The following is a 12,963-nucleotide window of genomic DNA, read 5'->3' on the forward strand; positions in this document are numbered from 1 at the left end:
TGAGATGAGCACTGGGTAAACCTAGTCGGTACAAGCAGCATTTTTGCCCTGTATGATTTCTGAAACAACCATAAAAGTGGACTGTAATTCTGTGGAACCAATTCTCACCCCAAAGTCCTCTAATATTGATTAAGATAAGGGTAACTTTATGTCAATATAATTCAGGTATTTTCATATTTGATTTTTTTTCTAGGCATTGAATTTTGACATTTCAGGCAGGACTTGACAGAATTAATGGTACTGATTAAGCAAGTTTTCTGAAGTATTGGCCAAAGAGTAGCCTTGATGAACATCCTGCTGTTCAGAACATGAAGATTCATTTTGATGCACAAAACTAACTGGAGGAAAGAAGAAAATTTGATTGTTGCATATTGAGAGAACAAAACCTGGGGGAGAAAAAACAGATTTATGCTATTTTATTCTCTCAACAGGCTCATCTGTTAAAGCCAGAAGCAGTTCCAAAACCATGTTGTGCACCAACCAAACTCAGTGCCACTTCAGTACTCTACTTTGACGAGAAAAACAATGTGATATTAAAAAAACACCGGAACATGGTGGCAAAGTCATGTGGCTGTCAATAAAATGTATCCACGTGTGATGCAATTGTGCTTGGTCTAATATTCAAGACATCATGCAGCTGGATGAATAACATTGGAAAGGAAGAGCCACAGTGTGTACAGGACACTGCAGGTTGCCATATTTGGCTTAATGAGATCATATTTAATATATCACAATTTGATTTAGTCTTTACTATAGAATGTCATCTTTAAAGCCTTTAGGGATTTTTTTTGTGGTTCAAAATAATGTACCCGAACATACCAAAGCACGTGCACTTCAACACTGAAGACAAGAAAACTTTTAACTAATATTTGTGACTATGCCAGATTACGTTGATTATTTTTTGCCCATGTATAAACAAATTAGATAATATGGAGAAAGGAGAAGATGATTTATCCTACTGGTGACTAAGACTCTATAACCCACTGGTGGAGAAAATGGCACACCCTACTTTTCCTCATGTACATTCTTGTATGCAACAGACATTTCATGTATTACTTTGACACAGCACTACTGATTGAAAAAACATAACTTAAAATAACTTTTTAATAAATTTAATCCTCACCTTTGTGTTTTAATTTTTGCTTATATCGGAAACTGGATGGGCCCTGAAGTAGCACTACTGACTACGACGAGCTGTGTTACTCGTGAGTTAACAGATCTTCATAACTGAAAGTATCATTGCTTCTTATTATGTTTTATTTGGATATTTCCCATTCCAAATTCATGGAATCACAAGTACTTTGCCATTTGAACTTTAGTGCTTAGGACATTATGATTTTATGGAATCAAATTGATCTTTTGATGACTTGCAGCAAGAAATGTAAACACAGTAGCTTTGCCTAAAATTGTATTTAGAAAATCCGCACCACGAGCACATCGAGAAACAGTAACATTTTTAGTTTTGGCTTAAAAAAAGTAAGTGGATAGGAGTTACTGTCAGCATATCAAACTTCTTGAGTTTATCACATAATCAAAAACATTCTAAAAGAGCTCTTCTCTAGTAAGAGAACTTTGTTATTTCACATATTATAGACTCTGTGGAGAGCTTTAATTTGGGTCCTTTCTTATAGTGTTCCATTAGCATCAGATGTTAATTCCAATAATTATATATGGTGAATGAGTCTAAAGTTAGTCTTATCTCAAGTAGATTTATTCTTGAGATATCTCAACAGAGTGACAGGCTCTCTCAGTCCCTTCCACCCCCACTACAGCTGTGCCTATTTATAGGTGAGCCTATCCTTATCATATGTTTTTAACAACACAATTGGCTTAACAATGTAATTGCAGGTACATTGATAGATTTCCCTCTCTTTGTTTCAAATTAAAGTTTTGAAAAATTCAAGAACATTTTTTTCAACCCAAAAAGAAGGAAAGTGGAACTGAGCCACGACAGATCAGCCATGATCTTATTGAATGGCGGGGCAGGCTCGAAGGGCCAGATGGCCTACTCCTGCTCCTATTTCTTATGTTCTTATGTTCTAAACAAAGAAATGTAATTCACATTATTGATTGCACAATAATTACAAAGCAAAAAAATGTTTTTCCATTTCATAATTAAAACATAAGATGTCCTCCTTCCGATACATTTAGTAATCTCTTGGAGCAGGCATTTATTTTTGTAAAAGGTATGATAATTGGTGACTTGTATCAACCCATTTTATCTTAGAAATCTCCCTTGTCTCTAATATTTAATGCTAGCTAAGACTGTTTTTAGCCTTTTATCAGCGACACCTTTTATTGTGTAAACATTTTGGTGGACATCATGACATTCTATGGGCAAATGTTTCTCACTTTGTTCCTTGCACAGTATTTCTGCCAGTATATTGAATGAGTAGACCCCATACCTATTGCTTCTATTAATGCCAGTGTTTCAGCAGTTTTCATTACACTTGTTATTTTCTTAGCTTCCCAAACCAATGGGCAATGTTTATTTTTCTTTCCCCATTGCGCTAGAATCTGCAATATCAATCTGGAAGAGTGGCATGTGAAGCATCACTAAAAAATGACTAACCGCATCTTCCAGTTCATCCAACTCTGAAACTTGAGTGTATACTTCCCTGAATTTAATTTCTTTAATGTCTTTTTCCTCTCAGGACTTCCTCAACTGTAGCATGCTTCAAAATAACACAATTAGCATCAGGTCTAGTCTGAGTACACAATCAGTTCAACTGTTCACTCAAACTTCTTAAATGATCTGTCTCTTCCTTGGATGCCCCGATCATCTCTTCCCTCCCTCTGCCTGTGATCCCAGTGCAGAGTGGCAGCAGGGTCCGATTGGGCCCCCAACAGGCCCCATCCGTTTGGCACTGCCCAGTGGGGAGTGCCAAAGTACCCCTTGGGCACTGACAGGGAGCCAGGCTGGCAGTGATTGGCACTGTCCAAGGGGCACCCCCTACCCTTGACTTCCTGGGTAGGGCTCAATGGCCTCTCTTCCCTTCAGCGGTATTGGCTGCCCGTTCCCTATTAGTGGGGAGCAGTAATAAATCCCACTCAAGTGAACACTCCTAACAGGCCCGGAGACGCTAGCAGGCTCGGAGACGCTAGCAGGCCCAGAGACTTCAGCCCTGGGCTGAAATGAAATGAAAATCATGATTTCCATATTGTAATCTGCTCTGCGCTGATTTCCAGTGCAGAGCTGATTACACTGGATATCTTAAGCTGGGAGATTCGCAGAGGTTGACACCCAGTTGGAAGTCTGCAAGACAGCCTTCGCTGATGTCTTCCAGCCCACTGCGCTGTTCGAGCAGCACAACAGGTTGGGAGAATCACCCTCTTGGTATCTAATTGAGTTGACTTTTTTTGACGCCAAATTTTCTAATCACCCACTTTCATGTCCATAACCTCACACAACTATCCCTGTTCAAATTACCTGCTGCTAAAAAAAAACTTTAATTATGCCTTTATCATCTACAGACTTGACTATTCCAATACTGTCCTGGTTGGAATCCCATGTTCCATTCTAAGTAAACAAGTTCACCTACGGGCTGCCCATAACCTACTTCATGCCAAGTCCTGTTCACCCATCACCACTGTTCTCATTAACCTACATTTACTCCTGGTCTGACAACACCTTTAAAATTCTCATCCTTGTTTTCAAATCTCTCCATGGCCTCAGCTTTCCCTTTCTCTGTGATCTCTTCCAACGTGACAAATCTGAGATCTCTGTACTCTTCCAATCCTGATTGCTTGCACATCGTTTATTTTCATTGCTCCACCGGGGGAAATGTTTCAGCTCCCTAGACCTTTAAACTTATCTGTCTCTTTACATCTCTCACTTCCTCTAAGACACTCCTTAAAACCTACCTCTCTGACCAAGCTTTTGGTCATCTGTCCTAATGTCTCTTATTTGGCTTGGTGTCAAATTTTGTTTGAAAATACTCCTGTGAAGTCCCTTAGGACTTTAAAGGCACTATATAAATGTAGCTTTTTGTTGTACATTGGTCACAATCTTTACTTTTCTTCCCCTCTTTAAACTCCTCACCTTATGTAACACACCCCAGAAACACTCAAAGTACTGTTGAATGCTCTGCCAGTACCCTCTAATAGGTAGATAACCATGACTTCTTGAAAGGAAAAAGATGTTGATTGTCTTTTGTGGATAATAGCAAATTGCCATTACCAATTTTCACCTACTATCCCTCCCTGTGACAAGCACATTAACTACTCAAATAGCTTCCCTTCCCAGTCCTAGTGACCTTGCCATGATCAGAAACTTACAATTCAGATTCACCGCTGTATTTGAATCACTTCGAAGAGCATTCATTGCAATCTTCCAAAAATAATTCAAATAGAAACAGTGACATGTATCCAATGTTGTATAGTATTGCGGGAAAACATTTCTAAAGTAAACTATGACAACTACCTGTTGTTTCACAGGGCGCTTTCCAATTTGAAGTGCTCTCGTCTGCAGAAGATAAAATTGAAAGATATTCGATTGAGAGACACTTTTCAGTTTGTATATAACTGAGTATTCAGTATTGAGTATTGATTAATGTTACCAAATGATGGAAATAGAACTGAGAGTTTCTTATAAAAATACACCACACCAACAACACACTAGTTGCTTAATTGTCCTCAAAGGGATTAATTGACAAACTAGTGTCAACCCTTTGATTATTAACCACCTGCAAAGCACAGCAGATAGGAGTATAATTTTCCTTATTTTTCAAGAGCTTAGAATTTGCTAAATTGATGTGGTAAACACCATAGAACCTTAGCTGAAATAGAAGCAATAAGGTGCTGTAATTCCCTGCATTCCATTTTTTTTTGGAAGATCACAAAAAACTACAAGCAGTTTGAAATCCCACCCAAATTAAAGGAAAACAATGTATAAATCAGGGACTAAAAATACCTTTTTTTATGAAGGCTTTGTGCAGTTTTCTCAAGGGTTACTTTGTGGTTTTGTGGCTACTTCTTGGTTTTCAGTATTTCTTTTTCATTCTTATTAACTTCATTAAGTGATACAGTCATGTAGGTAACATCACCTTCTGTATCTGTGCTGAATTTTTCTTTGGATAACAGCACAAAAAAATTATATATTACACATTAAATCTAGAATATTTTTCTGTGGCGTATGAGAGACATACCTATTTTCAAAATTAAAATTGTATTTGACGCAAGGTAACTTGTTGGAGTTGAGTCTCACATCTGCAGTCCCTTTTAAAAATGAATTGCAAGCAATTAGCACACTCCAATATTCTTGGGCTTTGTTCCGCTAATTTCAAGTTTCTTTCCCCTTGATACTTCTGTTGAAACAAGTCAGGATACTGACTTCCAAACGTCCAACTGTGCAACAAGAGGAATACACACAAAATCATTCTACAGCCCTCCAGCTATCAAATAATGAATGGTTTAATTCACAAATACTGCCTATTTCAGTCATTTTCCAAGCTAATGCACCTCACATCACCATCAGCAGTTTGAGGCATAGATTTGGATGGATCAAATGAATCTTAATTCTGGTTCTTTATACACGATATTAAAAATAAAGGACAAAAATGATTTGGGAGGAATCAATGTTTAATGAAATTGAAAACAAAAGGGCCTCAAATAAAAGATAACTCCAAGGGACCATAAAACTACCATTTGCATGTAAATATAAAAAATCTTTTTGAAGTACTTATACTTATTTAAAAGAAGTATTTTAAATAGTGCGTAGGTTTCAGCCTTTCCATGTTTCCTGGTGAGGGGAGATTCAGTAAAGCCCCTCTCCCCTCATTACACATACGTACGCCTTTCTTCCCATCCACCCTACCCCCTACTCAGCAGCCAAGACTCAGGATCCACTCTTGTGTACCAACTGCTACCACCAGCCAAAGGCAGGCCGAGAATGGTGATGTGAGGTAGAGCTAAGCGTTATCAGTGTACATGTGAAACCTGAAACAGTATTTTTGGATGCTGTTATCATGGGGCAGCATGTGGATGTGAAATAGGAAGTTGCCAAGGATAGATTCTTAAATAGAGGACACGAGAAGTAACGGCGTGTGTGCGAAGAGATACCATTGAGGGCGATTCTCTGATTATAACTGGATAAATAAGAATGGAATCAGGTGGTTTCAGTCCCACCTGTAAAGGGACACTGGGATAGGAAGGTATGTCAAAGATTGCAGACAGTCCAAAAAAGTTCGAGGAGGGGCAGTTTACCTTTATCACATTCACATAGGTTTTTTTTTCCAAAAATATACTTTATTCATAAAAATCTCAAATAAATCCTGGACCGGTAGACGGGTGCCACAACAGCTCAGTGACTAGTACTGCTAGCTGTGCAGATACATGGATTTGGGCCAGTGTCTGTGGGAGTTTGCGCATTCTCCCTGTGGTTGCGTGGGTTTCCTCCGGGCGCTCCGGTTTCCTCCCACACCCCAAAGATGTGCTCTTAGGCTGATTGGTGTAACAAATTGACACTATTCTCCCCTGCATCTGGCTAAGTTAGGGGTTCCACTTGCATACACGCAGGGCAGGGTAGGTGTAGGAGGTGTAGGCGCGGGCTCGTTGGGCCGAAGGGCCTGTTTCCCGTGCTGGGTTGTTCTTTGTTCTTAAACTATTGCAAATCTACATGGCTTTCAATTGCAAACAGTGCAGAATCAAAACATTTTTCCAGACTTGTACAAATTACAGTCATTACATTTCAATACTTAAAGCTAAATACATACCTCAATAAATTACTGTGTGCCGTTATTGCTCAGATTGGCACACAGTTACGCAGGCCGAGGGTATTCTGCAGTTCCCGGGCCCTCGGTGTGCCTACGTTAAAAGGCCTTACAGTGTGGCCTTTCCCCATTGTGCCTTTGCGGCGGCTGCCCCAAGCTTCAGCCCGTCCCTCAGCACGTAGTCCTGGACCTTGGAATGTGCCAGTCTGCAACACTCGGTTGAGGACAGTTCTTTCAGCTGGAAGATCAGCAAGTTTCAGGCGAACCAAAGTGTGTCCTTCACCTAGTTGATGACCTTCCAGCAGCAGTTGATATTTGCCTCGGTGTGTGTCCCCGGAAACAGCCCGTAGAGCACAGAGTCCTGCGTCACCGAGTGCTCGGGACGAACCTCGACAAATACCACTGCATCTCACTCCAGACCTTCTTTGCAAAGGCACATTCCACAAGGAGGTGTGTGACCATCTCATCAGCCCCGCAGCCGCTTTGAGGACAGTGTGCGGTCCTGTTGAGACCTCAAGTGTGCATAAAGGATCTGACGGGGAGTGCCCTTCTCCCCACCAGCCAAGCCAGATCTTGGTGCTTGTTTGTCAGTTCTGGTGATGAGGCGTTCTGCCAGATGACACTGACAGTCTGCTCAGGGAACCATCCGACAGGATCCGCCGTCTCCTTTTCTCTCAGGGCCCCAAGGACGTTACGTGCTGACCACTGCTTTATTGCCATGTGGTCAAAGGTGTGTTTGCGGAAAAATTTCTCCACGAAGGACAGGTGCTGTGGTACGGTCCAACTACTCGGAGTGTTCCATGGCAGTGTGGCCAGACCCATCCTTCGCAACACTCGGGACAGGTAGAACCTCAAAAAGTAGTGGCACTTGCTGTTAGTGTACCGAGGATCTATGCACAGCTTGATGCAGCCGCACACAAAGGTGGCCATCAGGATGAGGGCGGCATTGGGAATGTTATTCCCTCCGTTCTCTGGAGATTTGTGCATCGCTTCCCTCCGGATGCAATCCGTCTTTGATCTCCAGATAAACTTGAAGATGGCCCGCGTCACTGCTGCAGCACAGGATTTGGGGATAGGCCACACCTGCGCCACGTACAACTACACAGACAGCACCTCGCACCGGATCACCAGGTATTTTCCTGTCATGGAGAGGGAGTGTTGCTCCCACCAGCCCAGTTTCTGCCTGGCTTTCGCAATGCGCTCATCCCAGTTTTTGGTGCATGCTCCTGCCGCTCCAAACCATATCCCCAGCACTTTCAGGTAATCTGCCCTGACGGTGAAGGGGACAAAGGATTTGTCAGCCCAGTTCCCAAAGAACATGGCCTCGCTCTTACCCTGGCTGACATTGGCTCCCGAGGCCAGCTCAAACTGCTCGCAGACCTGGAGGAGCCTGCGGACAGACGGGGGGTCCGAGCAGAAGACAGCCACGTCATCCATGCACAGGGAGGCTTTGACCTGTGTGCCTCTGCTGCCTGGGATTGTCACCCCTTTGATGCCTGGGTCGCTTCTGAGGGCCTCAGCAAAGGGTTCAATGCAACACACAAAAAGGACGGAGGAGAGAGGGCAGCCCTGTCTGACTCCAGACCCGATTTGGAAGCTATCTGTTTCCCACCTATTGACTGAAACAGCGCTACTGATGTCTGTGTGGAGCAGCCGGATCCAATTGCGGATTCCCTCCCCACAGCTCATTTTGGAGAGCACATCCATCACGTAGCTGTGCGTTATTCTGTCAAACGCCTTCTCCTGGTCTAGGCTGATGAGGCGCGTATCCACCTGCCTGTCCTGCGAGTAGGCGATCGTATCCCTGAGTAGCGCGAGGCTGTCAGAGATCTTCCTTCCGGGTACAGCACAGGTTTGATCAGGATGGATTACTGACCCCAGAGCAGACTGGACCTGGTTGGCGATGACTTTGGCCAGAATTTTGTAATCCACGTTCAATACTGAGATGAGGTGCCAATTTTGAATTTCTTCCCTTTCCCCCTTCTGCTTGTAGATGAGGGTAATGATGCCTTTCCTCATGGATTCTGACATCCTGCCTTCCTGAAGCATACTCTCGTATACTTCCAGGAGGTCCGGGCCTGTCAAGTCCCACAACGCCGAGTAAAACTCAGCCGGTAAGCCGTCACTTCCGGGAGTTTTACCCTTCTGCAAGGACTCGACGGCCTTGGTCAGCTCGTCCAGAGATACCGGTCTGTCCAGGCTGTTCCACTCGCTGTCGTCTAACACCTGCGTGATAGACGACAGGAAAGACTGGGAGGCCATGCTGTCTGTTGGCTTCAGGTCATATAGTCCGGCATAGAAGGATTTGCAGATCCTCAGAATGTCAGACTGTGCTGACCTTACTGAGACGTCTTCTTCCTTCAGGCTGCTGATCACAGAGGTTTCTCTGTGTACCTCCTGGAAGAAGAAACGCGAGCACTTTTCATCCCGCTCCATGGAGCAGACCCTGGACCGGAAGATGTCCTTGGTGGCCTCTGAGGCAAAGAGCGAGGCTTGCTGGCTCTTCACCTCCTGGAGATCCTCCCTGACATCAACCCCCATCGACTGCAGTTGGAGCAGTTCCTGCATGCTTTTCTGGAGTCGGGACATTTCCCCCCATCTCTCTCTTGCCTTCTGAACCCCTTTGCGAATGAAGAACCTTTTGATGTTGTCTTTGATGGTTTCCCACCAGAGCGATGGAGACTCTGACTCCATGGAGACTCTGATGGTCCTCCAACCATGGTAAACCCTCCTGAGTTCCTTGAGGTTCTCTGGGGGTCAACAGTTCTACATTCAGCTTCCAGGACCCCCTGCCCACTTTCTGGTTTGCCTCCAGCTGACAGTTGGCCAGCAGGAGGCAGTGGTCAGAAAAGAACACCGGCCTGACATTAGTGGGCCTGACCGTAAGCGTGCGGGACACAAACATAAAGTCGATCCTGGAGCAGACTGACCCGTCGGGCCGCGACCATGTGTACCTGCGCTGCCCTCCATCTGCTGGGTTGCTGAAGACGTCGAGCAGCTTGGCATCTTTGACCGTCTCCAGCAGGGCTCTGGACGTAGCATCCAGTTTGTTTTCAGCCCTGCTGGATCGGTCGGCCTTGTCAATGATGCAATTGAAATCCCCACCCAGAATGACCGGCCTGGAGGTGGTGAGCAGCAGTGGCAGCTGCTCAAAAACCACCAGCCGCTCATACACATTAATCAACCTGAGAGGGCAGTTTTTGTACGTGACGTCTGCTACGAGGAGGCGGCCCCCCACCACCTCCCTAACTTCGGAGATGGTAAAGCCACCTCCCCGCAGCAGGATGCCGAGGCCCGAGGAACGGCAGTCGTTCCCACCTGACCAGATGGACGGTCCGTGGGACCACACGCTCGACCAAGGCCTGTAGCTGCTGATGTGAGGTATCCCACACTCCTGCAGGAACAGCAGGTCAGCCTTGACATTGGCCAGGTAGGATAATGTGGCCGTACATCTCAACCCGTCTTTAATACTGCGTACGTTAAGAGGCAAACTTTTTTACTTTAAAAATGTCTTTAAAGATTTGTCAGTTCTTACATCTCCGTCAGTCAGCATGCACCAGGTGCTGCATTCCTGTGGCGCTGACAAATTTCTGCAGGGCTGATGTAGCAGTCCGACCCTGCCTCAGATCCCCACCGGCGACTGGGTGACATCGTCGGTGTCATGTGGCCGTCGGTTGGTGCCGGGGTTGCTGGCCGGTCTTTGTATTGGACGGTGTAAGTGTCCTTGTTCCTGCTCTGCGGGGTCAGGATCGCTGCGGCCGCACTGTTGCCTCCATCGTCTGGATGGTCCACTGGTGCTGTGATGGCGTTGGTTGTCTGTGTCACCTGTGGATCCACCGCCGCTTTTAAATTGAACCTCTTGCGGTTTCGTCGTCTGACAGCTTTTCTTTCCTCGTCTGAGGAGACATCACCACTCAAAGCTCAAGGTGCCAAGGATTTCCTTTTCCGGATATTTTTCCTCGATTTGACGCACTGCCAGGGGCTCTCGGGATCCGCGATCTCCTGTTCCATGGCCTCTGCGCCTTCTGCTGGTGGTGCTGTCGATGCGTCCTCCTGCTGCACTGGGGGGTCCACTCGTCCTTCAGAAGCTTTCTCTGGGCCTGCTTCTGTACCGGTGGTCTTTTCCTCTGAGGTGGCAGGGGCACTTGTCTTCTTCACTCCGCCTCCGGTGATCTGGGCATAAGTGACCTTCCGCTTGGGGCAGGCTCTGTAAATGTGGCCAGCCTCCCCACACAGGTTGCAACATTTGCTGTCTTTGCAGTCCTTTGTCACGTGCCCCTCCTTCAAGCAGTTTCTGCAGAAGGTGGTGCTGCAGCTTGCAGCAAAATGGCCGGTTTTGCTGCAGATGCGGCACACTCGTGGCTGTCCCGCGTAGTACAGGAAGCCTCGATTCCCCCCGATGGCAAAATTGGAGGGTGGGTGCAGGAAGCCTCCGTTGGGCTCAGTCTTGAGAGTCACTCCCACCTGTCTCTTACAGGTCCAGATCAGGTATTTGTCCATCACGTCCACGCTCTCACCCTTCACCTCCACGTACCTGGACAGGAACGTCAGCACATCAGCCGCAGAGACGTAGGGGTTATACATTTGGAAGGTGATAACCCGGTTCCACTGGGACGGCACGGTGAACAGGGGCTCCGCCGTCAGGATGGAGAGGGGCCCCTCTTTGCCTTTCTCCTTGAGGGCTGTCAGGAACTTGAGGCATCCTGACAAGCTCCTGAAACTGACGTCCACATAGGGCTGGTTGCTGTATTCAGCCACACCGTAGACGTCTGCTGCTTGGAACCCGCAGCACTCGAGCAGTACCGTCTTCACGACACAGTTGTGGCCCACAGGCTCCTCCCGAAGCCTTCACCCGGATGGTGTTGGGCAGCCCTTGGCCTGTAGCTCTCGATGCAGCTGCAGCCATAGCTCGAAAACACTGCATTCACATAGGTTGTCAAGTATGACTTGATAAGAGCTGTCTGATAAGAATACATCAACACAGTTTGCATCATTTTGCTGGAACGTTATCCGTTTTGATCTGTGTTACCAGTTTCCATATTCCGGACGTGCACTCGGAGGTGAAACTTTTAATTAAGGGTGACTTAAAAACATTTGCAGAAAACTTTTCAAAGGTCAACTTCAGGATAACAATGAAAATTTCACTTAACATGTCATGATAACATGTCTTTTGTTCGTCTCCAGTTGGCTCCTGCCTTCCAGTTCACACGCTGTTATATAAACATTTACCTTATTTGTATTTCTATTGCATTTTACCGATTCGGTGGAAAGCAGGGAACAACTGAAAGTGCCATGTCTGACCAACTGACAGAAGAATACTTTTGACGAAATGTTGAGGGAAATACAGAAACGTAAAGAAAGAAAAGGCGACCCACTCATGCGAGTGAAGAAATAGGAAGGAAGTGCTTGATTTAGTTCCCTGACGTCAGGGACCTGTGTTTTTAATTGTTTGTCGGGGAGGGGGTTACATGGTGTTTAATTTTCGGCCGGAATAATGTGGCGGGAAGGATGGGAGCGATCTGTACACAGGTGAGAAAACAGGAAAACCCCGAGAAGGAGTCTTTTTTTAGGAGGTAATATTTACATCGGGTTGGCACAACAGTGGCATTTATAGAGTCCAGACATACACTGCGTTTGACAGTGAGCACCAAGTGGATGTAGCATTGTTGGTTGCTGTAGAACGAGGTTATAATTACATATTTGTGACTTTAGACAATTGATAGCATTCCTTTGGAGAACTAACTTTGCCCATTTATTATCATTTATAGTGAAAATAGCTTCTAATGGCTGCCAAATTATTTCCACCGCTACTTCTGTTTCATCTGAGCTATTTCGAATGTGTTTCTTTCCCGTTTGCATTAAAATAAACAGTTAGATTTAGTAAATTTCGAAGGGTGGATTGTATATAGTACTTCATATCTCTGATACGTGTGTTGGTCTTGCTGTAAAATTATTTAAATGCCCTTAACGCTGGGTAATAAAGCGGCAGGACCAATTCATTCACCACTTATATTGAAGGAATTATCTACAGCGGAAGTCTGTTCGACTTTGCTGTAATGTTGTTCTACAAACATCGTTGTCGGGGAAGGTGGCGGAGGGGAGGAAATTACGTTTTGGAAATATGAGAGGCTATTCTTTTTACACGTAATTGTCTAGCTGTAGTGGGGGTGGGCTTTGTCAGAAAAAATATTAGAAATTGCTTTTGACGCATTCCCATCCTTTTGCGTGACTTTCTGCTTCATCCTCTGAATAT

At 45.1% G+C, this 12,963-nt stretch overlaps 1 protein-coding gene across 2 annotated transcripts in view; it reads left to right on the top strand.

The window, feature by feature from the left end:
• LOC145357721 (bone morphogenetic protein 7-like) overlaps positions 1-1,111 on the top strand; it is a 64,710-nt gene extending 63,599 nt beyond the window's left edge. For both annotated transcript variants that reach the window (XM_080211145.1, XM_080211146.1), the window contains exon 7: positions 432-1,111. In XM_080211145.1, coding sequence (XP_080067271.1) covers positions 432-581 — 150 coding nt within the window. In that variant the 3' untranslated portion in view covers positions 582-1,111. The remainder of the gene's footprint in view (positions 1-431) is intronic.
• The last annotated feature ends 11,852 nt before the right edge of the window (positions 1,112-12,963 follow it).

The sequence above is a fragment of the Carcharhinus amblyrhynchos genome, chromosome 24 (genome assembly GCF_965287045.1).
Source record: "Carcharhinus amblyrhynchos chromosome 24, sCarAmb.v2.hapA, whole genome shotgun sequence".
In the NCBI taxonomy this organism is placed as follows: Eukaryota; Metazoa; Chordata; class Chondrichthyes; order Carcharhiniformes; family Carcharhinidae; genus Carcharhinus; species Carcharhinus amblyrhynchos.